General features: G+C 37.8%; 1 protein-coding gene across 3 annotated transcripts in view; it reads left to right on the top strand.

Moving 5' to 3' along the window:
* Positions 1–15,057, top strand: part of ush1c (Usher syndrome 1C) — a 210,427-nt gene that overhangs the window by 101,718 nt on the left and 93,652 nt on the right. The window contains exons 15-16 of one of the 3 annotated variants that reach the window (XM_043705961.1): positions 9,687–9,736; positions 12,523–12,675. In XM_043705961.1, the coding sequence (XP_043561896.1) occupies positions 9,687–9,736; positions 12,523–12,675 (203 nt within the window). Of the gene's footprint in view, positions 1–8,886; positions 8,964–9,686; positions 9,737–12,522; positions 12,676–15,057 lie in introns of all 3 variants that reach the window. The other 2 variants (XM_043705963.1, XM_043705962.1) reach the window with 2 other exon arrangements.

Below are 15,057 nucleotides of genomic sequence, written 5' to 3'. Positions count from 1 at the left end.
GTTACAGCTTTGGTTCAAATATGGACAAAAAAGCTGAATTCCAGAGTGACAGCCCTTGATAGCATTTAATTTCACACTTCAACTGAGTGTGACATCATGGAGCCCTAGCCAACCTAGAATGGAGAGCAAATTCTCCGCTGGTTGACGTTGTACCTAGCACGAAGGAAGATGGCTGTGGTTGTCAGTCATTTCAGCTTCAGGACATCTCTGCAGGAGCTCCTCAGGATAGCATCCAAGGACCAACCACCTTCAGCTGCTTCAATGATGCTTTAATGACCTTCGCTCCATCATAAGGTCAGAAGTGGGGAGGTTTGCCAATGAATGCACAATGTTCAGCACCATTTGTGACTCCTCAGATACTGAAGTAATCTGTTTTCAAAAGCACCAAGATCTGGTCAAAATCCAAGTATGGGCTGAAAAGTAACATTTGCACTGCACAAATGCTAGGCAATGACCATCTTCAATAAGAGATAATTAAAACACCACCCTTGACATTCACTGGTGTTACCATCACTGAATCCCCCACTAACGACATCCTGGAGCTTATCTGGAAACTCAACTGGACTAAACATAGTGCCTATAAGAGCAGGTCAGAGGCTAGAAATACTGTGGCAAGTAACTCACTCCTGACTTCCCAGAGTCTGACCACCACCTACATGGAATACTCCCCACTTGCTCGGATGGGTGCAGCTCCAACAACACTCCAGAAGTTTGACACTATAGAGGAAAAAGTAGCCCGCTCTATTGGGACTACACCCACAAGCATCCATTCGCTCCACCAGTGACACTCAGTAGCAACAGTATGTACTATCTAGAAAATGCTGTGCAGGAATTCACCAAAGAATCTTAGACAGCACCTTACAACCACAGAACCACTTCCATTTAGAATGACAAGGGCAGCATATTCATGGGAATATCATCACTTTCAAGTTCCCCTGCAAGCCACTCACCATCCTGACTTGGAAATATATCACCATTCCTTCACTGTCACTGGGTCAAAATCCTGGAATTCCCTTCCTAAGGGCATTGTGGGTCAGCCTCCAGTGTATGGATTGCAGTGGTTCATGGGCGGCACGGTAGCACAGTGGTTAGCACTGCTGCTTCACCGCACCAGAGACCCGGGTTCAATTCCCGCCTCAGGCGACTCTCTGTGTGGAGTTTGCACATTCTCCCCGTGTCTGCGTGGGTTTCCTCCGGGTGCTCCGGTTTCCTCCCACAATCCAAAAATGTGCAGGGGTTAGGTGAATTGGCCATGCTAAATTGCCCGTAGTGTTAGGTGAAGGGGTAAATGTAGGAGAATGGGTTTGGGTGGGTTACGCTTCGGCGGGTCGGTGTGGACTTGTTGGGCCGAAGGGCCTGTTTCCACACTGTAAGTAATCTAATCTAATCTAATCTAATCTAATCATGAAGGCAGTTCACCACCACCAACACAAGGGCTACTAGGGACAGGCAATATCCAACCAGTAAAAGAGGTTGGATATTGCCACCAACCAACACCTGCCTTCTATTACAACAGTATAATGAAACAAAACATTTGATTTGTATTGTAGTTAAAAGCAGTAAAACTAGTCATTAGTTTTGGTATTCATATGTAATGCTTTCTATTCTTTGGCAATATGAGCAGTGAAGGGTAATACATACTGCCATTTCGATTGTATTGAAATTTTTCCTTTGTGAGAAAATGTCACAATGTTGAAGGTGCTAAGGATGTTACAAATTGCATTCCAGATTAGAACTGAAATGCAATGCTCATCAATATTTCATCATATTATTCAAGTGAGGGCTATGGGCTATAGTGGATGAAAAAGGCTATAAATTTAACCTCAATTAACTGCAACACTGGTTTATATTTTATTTAAACATTTCCTTCATGCTTACAGTGATGATTGATGTGGTAAAGAATGAAAGGTTTTCTGCTTTTTGCCTCTAGTGACAATGTCAAGCTTCCTCAGGTCTGGAAAAGACATAAATCAAATGCAGCATGGAATCCTTTCAGTAGGAAAATGTGCTGTCCTGTCAATAGTATGAAATTCTTATCTTCCATACCAGCCATCCTCATATCTGTATGGATGCCAGATTAATATCAAACTGTGAACAATCTTGTGCTTTTGGTTTTTGGCTTGTGCTCTCGGTGGTGCCATTAGGCAAAGTTGAAGATGCAAATTGTGTGCTTGGCAGATGTGGAAGCCAAACTCATGATTCCACTGAATGATACAATAAGGTTCAAATGTATAATTAATGTTGAATCTTTAATTGCCAAGATTTAAAGTGTTATTTGTATACAAACACATTACCTTAGCACTGGCCTACAGAGGAGGAAAATTGGGTGAAACAACAGATGGCAGTATACCTCCAAAGAAAAGTTGTGTGACTCCAAAGAAAAGAATGACAAAATTCTCTGCGATAGGGACAGGTTATCATTGGAGTACTGGACTAGCAATCCGGCTGACTTGGTCTAAAGATTGTTTTTAAAAACTGTGGTTTAAACTCAATCAAACAAAAAAAAGCTGTAAAGAGTAAAATCAAGGATGGATTGTGATAAAAACGTTATGGGTCACTAATGTCCTAAAGGAAAGGAAAACTTCAGTCCCTACTGATCTGGCTTATTAAACTCTAATTTCACATAAACATAGTTGACTCTTAACTGGTCCAGCGAAAGAAAAAAAAATGTATAAAACTTTTGGGAAATTGTAGTTTGTGACAAAAACTGACTTGTCGTGCCACAATTGTGATTAGTTGAGACTTAATTAGGAAAAGGTTTAATTGCCACAGTTCAACATTAAGAGTTGTAAGGTTTGCAAAGTTTGTGAACTATATGGGTACATACAGTTAAATACTGTTTAACAAATATTGTGAATCTTAAAACAGAATATATGCAATATTTTTACTTTTAAATAATTTCTTCTGGGATTATTTAATAATTATTTGTCCCAGTTTGCTACCATGCATATTGAAATATTAATCCTCATAATATATATGCATTTAAAATTCTCCCCATGCAGTTGCCAGACAACACTTTAGTTTTTGTACATTTATATTACACCTTAGTATCAAGCTTTGCCATTATAACTTCCTATGTTTATATTGTAAACCTTCTGCTGACAGGGATGCTGCTATTGAAAATATATTGGCACAATTTCAATCCAGTTCTTCATGGTTATGGAATGGCAGTACAATACTGCTCCTATTCTGAGTGTGTAAGTGGCACAACATTATCATCATTCCTTCATCTCCTGAGATGGTGGTTGTGCAATGTTGATGTGTTAAACATGGCCTGTTGGGGCTCAGGAGTGCCACTTGGGCATTGAAGACTCTGGTATTTGTTTCTGTCGAGGAAGTTTGTGGATTGAGGACATGGGAGATTCATGGTCCTATGCTTCTCTGAGCTTTCTTCATGGTCACCCAAATGTTTTGTTTCTGCTCATCTCTTCCAATGTGCCTTCAAACTGTTATCCAACAGAGGTCATAACTGTAGCTTGATGACTATCTCCCAGTTGTCCGTGTGAATATCCACCACCAATTTGATAGCTAGCTTGCATGTTTCCTTTTAGCAGAAACATGGGTGCCCAGCAGGCTGTTACCCAGTGATAGTTCTTGGTACAAACCATCTTTGAACATACAGCATCATTTCATCTGATAGAGATGGTTAAATGAGTCCAGATATCATTGGCTTAGCAGTGAGTGTACGGTGATGGAATTAGCCTATTCCAATACTCTGTGATGAACTTGTCCTGCAATGAGATGCTCAGGGTAAGACTGAATCAGCAAAGCTGGAAACTATTCAGCTTTTGCTCCTGCCTGGAATATGTTGTCCAGTGATTACCTTGTGCTCCTGTAAAGTGCTGAGAGGTGTATGCCTCATGGTCTGGTGATCTTAATCAGGTTGGCTATTGGTCCTCTACTCAACATAGACCTAATAGTGACAGAGTAAAGATTGAAAATCAGCATTACCACTGGATAGTCATAGCCACCTTTGAACAGGTAATAAGAAGTTACAAAGTGAGATTATTCAGATTGCGGGGAACACCATTAGTGACTTAATCATGCCATTCCTATTGGAAGCAATAGTATAGTCCAGTTTTGGGACTTGGAACAAAATTAATTCAAAAGTATGCAGTGAACTCTTCAAAGCTATAAAACTTATTTACTTTGTCAAACAAAAAAGAATTGTAAATGGGGGACAATTAAATTAAAGGTCCATTTGAGGCAACATCATCTTGGAGATGAGTGGAGCTTAGAAAGGATCTTTGATTTTGATTTATCTGGGTAATAGGGTAGGTTTTTAGATGCAGCATAGACCTTGATTAGTTTGAAATGAAGCCCACTAACTGAAGTTATCCAAAATAAATAGTCCTTAGGCAGACCTGCACTATAAGCAAATAAAACACTAAAATTGACTGCGTGAAAGATGAATGAGGTTTCATCTAATTCTGAATCTTGAGAGGATCACAAGCAGGAAGTTTGGATAGTTTGAACCTAGTGAGAGAATCTACAGGGTCGTCAGTCCCATATTGCAAAAGAAAGTAACCAGCAGATTAATGTGAAATTATTAGATAAGTAATTGGAACAAGGGACTGAGACTGCCATAATCCAGAGAGAATAAAAGTAAGTTTTACCTCTAAGGGGTCAATGACATATAGTCTATAGTCTAAACTGGGGAGGGGACTGCAGAGTATAAATAATTTTAAGAATGATGTCCAGTATAAGAAAATTCTTGAAGGCTAGGAATTCTAGGAAGTATTAATGACACATTAGTACTTATGACAGTAAAGTCACTAGAGTAGTGGACAGTATGGAAGAATGTTGCAGGTTTCAGGGGGCCTTGGATAAACTGCAGAATTGGGCTGAGAGGTGGCAAATGGAGTTCAATGCAGATAAATATGAGGTGATTCACTTTGGGAAGGATAACATGTAGGCAGAATACTGGGTCAATGAAAAGATTTTTGGTAGCGTGGATGTGTAGAGGGATCTTGGAGTCCATATACATAGATCCCTGAAAGTTGCCACCTAGGTTGATAATGCTGTTAAGAAGGCATACGGTGTGTTAGGTTTTATTGGTAGAGGGATTGAGTTCCAGAGCTGTAATGTCATGCTGCAACTTTACAAAACACTAGTGCGGTTGATTAGGAATATTGTACACGGTTCTGGTCACGTCATTACAGAATGTGGAAGCATTGGAAAAGGTGCAGAGGAGATTTACCAGGATGTTGCCTGGTCTGGAGGGAAGGTCTTATGAGGAAAGGCTGAGAGATTTGAGTCTTCTCATTGGAAAGAAAAAGGCTAAGAGTGGATTTGATAGAGACATACAAGATGATCAGAAAATTAGATAGGGTAGACAGTGAAAGTCTTTTTCCTAGAATGGTGACGTCAGCTTGTAGGAGGGGGCATAGCTACAAATTAAGGGGGTGATAGATTTAAGACAGATTTCAGACAAATGCTCTTTACTCAGAGTGGCAAGGGTGTGGAATGCCCTGCCTGCCAACATAGTTAACTCAGCCACATTGGGGGCATTTAAACAATCCTTGGATAAGCACATGGATGATGATGGGATAGTGTAGGGGGATGGGTTTAGATTAGTTCACAGGTCGGTGCAACATCAAGGGCCAAAGGGCCTGTTCTGCACTGACTTGTTCTGTGTTCTCTGTTCTATATATACGCAAGTAATAATTGTGTTCCTAAGACCAGCTTGCTGGTGAAAACGTAGGGTGTTAACTTTAAAACAAGTAGTGTTTTGAAGAAGTTGAAATCCACCTATTCCACCCCAAAAAGTAGTGCCAAAGAAGCCAAAAATAAATTTATTATTGATTTTTTTATTTACAAATAAGTAATTTCTGTTGTTTTCTTGCAGTACAGAAAAGAAAACTAATTAGCAGCAGAGCATATATTAAATGACTATGAACATCCATGACACCATAAAGCTCCTTGTCATCAAAACTAAATTTCATGTCCTAATCTGCTTCTTGGATGGCATTATCAGTATCACCAACAATCACGTCATCATCAGCCATATCCTTCCACAAATAATTATTCTCTTGCCACCAAATGTATTGAATATTCCACATTTCTTGAATGATCTGAGGACAATCACTACTGATTACAACCCATTCACACAGGATTACGAACATCAGGCTGCCTCTGTTGGTGAATGTTTTCTCTTCTTCAGTCAACCAGACATTCTACTTTTTCTTTGTCATGTTATCCTGGAAGATCTTGTTTTGCGAAATATCAATTGTTGAATAAGACTGGTTAGACCGCCAGGCTTCATTACAATTCTGGTGTTTTACAGCTTGACATCAGTAATGAAATTGACAAAGTGTGATCTGAATAAGTCCCAGCTGAGAAGACATTTTCTTTAATGAAATCCTCCTGTTTGGAAACTCCAAACTTTGCACAAAAATACTTTCAAGCGACATTCACCATATATTACTGTGAGAATGGACAATGCTTCTCAGACATTGCTGCTTTTTGGAGGATTTTTCTCTTTATTATCAACATTAGCCTAAGTTTTTTTTCCAGTTGGACAAACACAATAGCACTACTGTGTACAGAGGAATGTCGATTATCCGAAGGACACTGGCATGGAGTATTTCGTTCAGTTAATCGAATTCCAGATAGTCAAATGTCAAATAACATAGTTTAGCCAAGCATCAGGACCTTGCGATCTTGCCAGATAATCCAATATTCGGATGATTGTGGTTCCTCCATATCAAAATTTTCATGGCTAGTTGGCTTCACCACCATCATTTTCACGGACTGTTTGACTGGCTGGCATATTAAAATTCATTGGAATCCCGTCTACATTCCTAATACAAACCAAACTTTGTCCAATCGTTTGTCTGTGTTTGACTGGACGCCACTGAAATGCAATAAACCTGTCATTAACTTCTGCTAGGAGACACTCCAAAGCCTTGTTCTTTTGTCACAATGCAGTATCATTTCTCTTCATAAAACTGTACTACCTAAAATGCTTTATCTTGCTTACTTCATTGAGAAGGTTTGGATAGACCCGTGAAAAGTTAAGAGTCCATTCTGGTGATTTTTATTAAAATATTTTTCCAGTTCAATTTTTCTCTGGTTTTCCTCCGTTAAATATTGATACTTGCTGTCTGACTCCAGTTTGATAAACCACTCTCTCTCGGTTCATTTCATCACTATGTGTCCACCCGACTCCTTCCTGCTTCCTTTAGTTCCTCCTCCTGTTCCTCTTTATCCTCTTACTCCTGAATTGGCATTCACATCAATGGAAGCAATGGATTAAAAACATTGAGAAGCAATAAGGGCACCAGAAGCACTGTGCGTGAAGGCTGATTGCATACTAACAATGTTTCAAGGGGCTCCACGGCTCTCACTGTGGGTTCACTTCGCTGATGTGGTGGACTGATCATGGGGGAGTCTCTATCTTCAAATATGTAGGTAGAGCCAACTAGCACAGGATGAATACATTGTGGCTGCTGGCATGATGATGGACATTCATCAAAAGCATAGTCTTGGCAGGGTCTCATGCAAACGGAATATTTTTTGAAATAGGAGCCGTTGTGATTCTCCTAGTATATTGACATGAGATTCCCATAAATCATGTGCAATCAGTGATGCTCTAAAGCAGGAGGAACTTTGCTATCAAAGAGAAAACCTTGTATTCTCTCATCCTACTTGTTCTCCTTAGCAAAGGACAATGAACTGCTTGTGCCTTGAGTAGATACATCTGGAACTTTGAAGAACCCAGTAGTGTAAAATTGAGGGCGATGGTGACAGTCTCTTTGCCAAATACTGAACCTGAGTCACTTCAGGCGCTGCTGCTGGGCGAGGTAAAGTTGAAAAGACTTTTTTTGGAATCCTTAGCAAAAAGGAGGAGCACTCGCTTTGGGTAACGTTAAAAATAATCCTTAAATGGCAGAAACATTGAGTATTTTCTGTCAGAGTGACAAAAATAAATGAGTGTTGCTTTAGAAACACAACTTTGATTTCCTTATAATCCAGTTATTTACGCCATGGCTATTTAACCTGAAGGTACTAACTAATTTGACCAGGTACTTGTGTCTCCATGTCAAGCATCTTGAAACATTTTTTGATTTTGTTAAAGCCAATGCATAGAGGAGTATTATGACTCAGTTACAATAATTGATCTGCCTCACTTATAAATATTTCTTTGCCAACATCATATAGTCCTGTATTGTTCAGATTTTCTTTTGTGCAACGCAAAATCCCAGAAAACATTTGATGTCTGTACTCTAGAATACTGTGACATCTTCAGAAATCTGCAACTGTGATTCCCTACAGTGCAATGCCCTGATTTCAATTATGGAGCTGTGTACAGTCACCAATTGTAGAACACAACTTCCAGTAGGAAAGGAAAAATATATGCCAACAGTTCTATTGTAATAAAATCATGTCACTTGCAATATAGAAGGTGGGATAATCTTTTTACTGAAAATCAATCATTTCTTCCATGCTTTTTTGACACTAACACATTAAAAGGGATCAGTGCAAAATCCCTGCTCAGTTTGTTTTCTATAACTATATATGGAACTACTGGGCAAAACTTTTCCAAGGTCAATTTGTGGAGGAAGATTGTTTGGGTAAAGCCACTGGCTTTCATCAAAGGTAATTCTGTGATATTCTCTAAAATAGATTGCATTTACAAGAAACCCATTTAGAAATGTCAATATTTTAAATGTAGAAGTGTTACTTTTTTTCTCTTTCTACTCATTAAAAAAAAATGCTCTCTTAGAAGTGAGGCAACATCTGAATGTGCATTGATACTGCCTGACACCGAACCAATTCCTAAGTTATTTTCATTCAGAAAATGCAGCATAACATTCATTGTTCCAGCATCATAAGTTTTGTAAACAAATCTTGTTCTCTCCTTCCATTATTCTTCTTTCCCAGAAGACCATAAGACTGATGATCTTCAGCTAGCAATGGATCAAGTGGCTGAACCAAGAATGGAGCTGAAAAAGGAGCAGGTTTGGGTAGCCAGTATTATAGCTTTGGGGCTGAGCATATGTGCTGTATTTAAATTTCACCTGCCAATCAAAAAAATGCTTCCTAAAACTGGGATGTGGTGTGCCACAGGATCTGCAAAAGTTTAGAACCTCTTTCTCCTGCCTCCAAGATGATTTAAAACTCACATATGAAAAGTGCAACAACTAATTTTGTTTGAAAGCAAGGGAATATTTTCATGCAGAAGTCTAAAAGCATAAAATGTCTGTATCTTCTAGTTATCAAAACTTTACATCTGAATTCTATGCTTTCAAATACAGTCAGATTTTCATATAATGTAGCTGTCACTTACTTAGGACAAAATCAGAGATGTTTTAATTGAGCTTCTCAAGCATGGTGTTATTTTCCATGCTTCATTGGTGACTATCTTGTAGATGTCAGCAGAAACAAGTGATATTGAAATGTGATGTGAGGTCTGGCGTACTCAGGACTAGAGCACTCATCTCAAAGGCTTGACTTTCTGAACTTCAGAAATGATCAGAATGAGAGGACAACAGCTTGCAAGGTATGGTACAGTTTGGTAAAGATTATTCAGCATTCCACACAACATAAATTTTTTTTCCAGTTAAGAAGTTATGGCAATCACAGGACTGTGCATGTGTGCCGACACAGCACAGACTGCATTCTATGTTGAATAATTCATGCTACGTTACATTAACATCATTATTTTTCTCTTTTACTTTTAGCAATTGGTTGGTTTTATCGGTATGATGGCAAATATCCCACTACCCGAAAGGTAGAGAGTCTTAATAATGTGCCAAGCTGCTTTTGTTTGCTTGTTTGTTTGTTTCTGTGTGGATTCACTTTAATTTTATCTGAATTCTGATTTCTTTTTCTGACAGTGCTGTTTCAATTTCAAGTACTTCATGAAAGTACATGTCATCACTTTGTTGTGTCATAATGACTGTCCAGAGAAGTTAGCTTGTGAATTAATGGTACATGGTAATCAAAATATTTGAATGATGTATCTCACTTACAACTAAATAAAACTATGAACAATAACCTGTCCACAATCCTGATAAGCTGAATATATCGCAAACTTGAGGACTCAGTACTTCAAGTGATACATAAAACACAGCCTGCCACCATTAAAAAGGCACTGATTCAGAATCTGAAAGCTGACATTGGGTGTTAACAGCTCCATAGGCGCACACCTATTCTTCATGAGTGAGCTTAGAATGTGAATGTAAACATGTTATTCAACTGTAACAGGCATCACAATTTGCAATGTCCTGCCCAACAAGGTACACATAAGCATATTTTATATAGTTAGTAAAAGATAGTGATCAGAAGTGAATTCATTGCAGAAGTAACACACTTTAGCGTCTCAATATTCTCCTCAATCAATGTCAGCTAATTCAGCACATAAAGGAGAATTAAATTAATACTTTCCTGCTCTGCATCTGCATACAAACTTTTATATCACTGTCTTAATTTTAGTAAATTCTACATCCTAGTGGAAGAAAAAAACAAAGAGTCATTTGAAATTCCTATCAGAAAGACAGAAATGGTTCAGAGAATCCTTTGTGAAGTTGTCATTGAAAATCTTGGCAATTTTAAGCACCGAACTGTGCTTGAATGTCAGCAGGCAGTTGCTTCCCTATCCTGTGTGGAAAGCAGCAGCTGGTGGATTGGGGAGACTTGGAGGTAGCAAACAGGCAGCTAGATGTGAGAGCAGAGGTTGTTATAAGGCTGTTGTGTAGTGATGGCATGAGCAGCACAATCTTTTTTAGTGTGGGACCCGAATGTTTGGCTTTTTTACAGCTAAAGCTGTTGGGACAGTATGGATGATGCTGTGCTCGAAAGACATATAAAATTTTACCTGGCTCCTGTATATGTAATCCATCCCTACATTGCATTTATTAAGAGAGTCCTCTGGAAGACATGACAGAGTTATCTGTTTTCTAAATTAAGAAGCATTGAAATGATGGGAATTTCTAAGACTGTTGAAAGAGACAGAATTAATAAGAAACAACTTAGATAATCCTTTCCATTAATATAGCTTTTTCTGTTTATTGCTGACCACATTATGCTTTTCATTGTATACTTTCCACTAACATTAAAATTTTGCTGGGATTTGAATTTGCCTGGTGATTTTCAGGCACTCTCAGACTTGCAATTCATGTTTGAAGTATCCATTTTAATACCAGTGTACAATAATGCCCAATTACCTACTATGCATAATAAATTTTAAAAATTGTGTTGTTGGTGACCTCTGCTGTCAGTTTTAAAAAATACATAAATTGAAAACCTTAGCTAAAGTATGTAACTAAATAACAGATTAATCATTGATGTATACCAAATTCCTGATATTTGATTATGCTTCGAGTGATTGTAAGAAATGTTACAAAATTAAACAGTCAGCAGTCATGTGTATAATAAGCCACAAGTGCTAAACAGGTATTGAACAAACTTTGATTTATTTATTCTTTAATGGGTGTCACTAGCCATTTGCAATGTTTGTTGTCCATCCCTAATTGCCCTTGAACTGAGTGGTTTGCCAGCTCAATTCAGAGGGCAGTTAAGAGTGAACACCATTTTTCATAAGTCCATATTATAGGCCAACCGACTTCTTTTCCTAAGGAACATAGTGAACCAGATGGATTTTTAACAACAATCAATGGTCATTGTCTCCATTAGTAAGACTAGTTTTGTATTCCAGATTTATGAATTGAATTTAAATTTCACCAGCTGCCATGGTAGGATATCAAACTGTGTACTCAGAGCATTATTATGAGTCTAGATTATAGGGCCTATGACATAACCACTACACCACCATTTGTTCTACACATATGGCATTGAGGTAGGAAAATGTTGTACCATTTCAGTATTGGTTCAGCATGATATTATTGGAATATTTAATGCATTTTATATATTGAGAAAAAAAATGAAATGAAGCAAATCATTGGCAGATGGATGCATGGTGAAATGGCACTGAAAGACATTATTTTAAATAAACTCTCCAATAGAACAAATAAAAAATATAAATGGTCAGTGACACTGGAATAATTTTGAGCCTGTGCCGTTTTCAATTGCTTTTTCCTCTTTTAATTGTCCCTTGTTCCACTTCTTACATAAACCACCAGTCACCCATCAAGCTGAGGAGAGTTAAAATACTAACTAGTGTGATTGACCTCACCCATGTTGTGCCCCCAGTGAAACACAATGTAACGAATAAGGTAACTACAAGCTGAACACTGACATTGAGGACCATGACTGTTCTTCATTTCTTATAGCCTTAATTTTCTCTCAATTGACACGGAAGGAAGGAATCACAAAAGGATGGCAGGGAAATTTAATATATAATTCCTTAATGATTGCTTATTTACAATATATCTATATTGTACATGCATGTTTTGAATTTCATATGTGTTGAGGAATGAAGATTTTGTCATCTCAATGTCTATCTATTCTATTATATTTCTATTGCTGTGGCTGTGGTGGGTCTAATTTTTGAGTAGTTTGCAGTGGTTGTAATTTAGAGTTTCTTCATGAACATATCTCCATATTAAAACTTCTAAGAAAGGGAAGGAGAGGAAGAGGTCCAAAGCTGAAATATTATTTGACCAGAGGAAGAATAAGAAGGAGCTGGAATTTGAACAGAAACTCGCAAAAGAAAAAGAGGAGATGCTGGAGAAAGAAAAACAATTGAAAATAAATCGACTGGTCCAAGAGGTATATTGGCACTGCAGGTGGTCACATCAATTACTTCTAAGTAATATCTTGTGTGATTTCACAACTTAAATCATCCTCTGGTATGTAGAGTTAATGAAAACTATTCTTATCTATATTCAAAGATGTTTTTAAATAGTATAAAATAGATATCAAACTAATTACCTAACATTACCAAGTATAAAACCAAAACAAATTACTAGAGAAGCTCAGCAGATTTGACAGTATCAATGGAGAGGAAGCAGAGTTAATGTTTCCAGTCTGGAACAGTTAACATTTTGATTCTAGATCTAGCTCAAAATGTTAACTCTATTTTCTCTCCATTGATACTGTCAGACCTGCTGAGTTTCTCCAGCAATTAGTTTTTGTTTCAGATCATCAGTATCTGCAGTTCTTTGCTTTATTGCAGATATTATCTCAGTAAATCCAGTGGATTTTCATATAGTTTTGTATTTTTACAGATTGACAAATAAGTATGATATTTGATAATATTAAAGGTGAAATGAGAGGAATTTCTCAGGGGGAGGATAGGTTGAAGATTGCAATGCATTTGTTTGGAGGTGCTTGTTAAGTAATGTGTAATTCAATGTTACTGGAAGGTATATTGAGGAATGCACACTTCTTTCATATTGTTGAAGAATGCACAAGTTATTTGGACATTTTTTCGTGGAGTTTACTTTATTTTATTGCTGCAAGAATATTTCTTTTTCTGTGAAAGGGTTCAGCAACCAGATGTCTAGAAATGAGTTACATTTAACCTACTTGAGTGTTTTCAATATATTAGTCCTAAATAACATAAAATTTCCCAAAACTGAAAGAATGATATTAGTAATTTTTCTGGCTTCATTGAAGATTACTGAACTAGAATTGATTTACATGAGACATTTATTCACTTTAATCTAAATGGGAGACAAAATCAACTTCACCCACCCAATTTGCTTAATTTATCTTCTATGCCTCCACATAATGCCCTGTTAAAATTAACTATATGAATTTTAAGGTTTCTCTGTATTTACTATTAGCCCCTGTTCTGATGTACCTCAAATTCATAGTACTTAAATCTTATTTGAATGTAAAGATGGCTTTCAATGAAGCCAATTTATAAAACCATTGTTCTTAGCCACTTACGCCAGGTTTTCAAATCAAGAACAAGCAATCCACATTGACAATATGTTTTTAAAAGCTGGTGCATGTCATAAATAGAACGCTTATTTTTACAAGGTATGAAGCACAGTTATATCTGTCAAACTGTGTGTGCCTCTACTATAGAATTGTAAAGTGAAAGGTACTTCTTTTTTCTTTACACCCATATATCTGTTGATAAAATATGTTCCTATAGAAATATTATTTGACACATGCATGTTAACTGGTCTCAATTACAGAGAGGTTTCCTGATGTTGGAAAAGAATGGATGGGTCAGATAGAGCAAGAAGATGTCCTCATGTCTGTGTTGGTACAAGTTTTTGCTAATCTCAACAATACAACAGTATAGACAAAATAATTAACCTCTGTGACTCTGTACTAGGATGGACCAATCAGTAAGGGTTCCTGTTCTTTATCACCATGCCCAGTAACTCCTGTTGAAAGTGAGAACTGGTGGCTATAAAAGATTTCAAAGGAATTTAGATGGGCACTTCAAGTATCAGGGTTTACAGGGCATGGTGATAAATGGGACTACAGGTGGATAAATGGGACTAACAGGATTGCTCTACAAAATCCTTTCATGGAATCAAAGGAACGTGTGGCTTCCTCCTTTGTCATAATGAGTCTGTGACACTCCATTTCAAAGTTTGTGTATATAGTGTTACTTTGAAATACTAGAAGGTACTAGCACTCATTGAAACCACCCTCACAGGATGTCAGAACTGTTAGAAGGGTAGAGGAGAAATTAATGGAGTGAAGATTACTTAATATTAAAAGAACTAGAAAACATTGGATGTTGTGACATTAGCTCACTCTCTCAGCGGAGCAGGTAAGGGCTGTTTGGCAGTGGCTGCTTGAAGGCTCGGTGACGTTTGTTTAACGGTTTAAATTTGAAAGTTTTTTTTTAAAAAGCGCGGAGCGGACCCGGAAGTTGGTGTAGCGCAAGCTTACCTAGGTAGGGTTTTTTTTCCCTATAAAAGCGCGCAGGAGAGGAACCCGAGGCACTACAGAGGTAGTGCCTCCCACCGCCCTCATCCTCTAACCTAATAATAAGATCCGTTGTGGTAAGTAAGTAAGTGCTGCATTTTGCTTGTTCTATTCTTTAGACCTAGTTTTTTTTTGAAAAGGTTACTTTTAGAGGGATGGCAGTGAAGGCAGTGCAATGTTCCTCTTGCAACATGTTTGAGGTGAGGGATGCCATGGTCGTGCAGGAAGTGCACCCATCTCCAGCTCCTCCAAGAC

The sequence above is a fragment of the Chiloscyllium plagiosum genome, chromosome 16, assembly GCF_004010195.1.
Source record: "Chiloscyllium plagiosum isolate BGI_BamShark_2017 chromosome 16, ASM401019v2, whole genome shotgun sequence".
Classification (NCBI taxonomy): domain Eukaryota; kingdom Metazoa; phylum Chordata; class Chondrichthyes; order Orectolobiformes; family Hemiscylliidae; genus Chiloscyllium; species Chiloscyllium plagiosum.
This window is presented reverse-complemented; position numbering and strand designations above follow the sequence as displayed.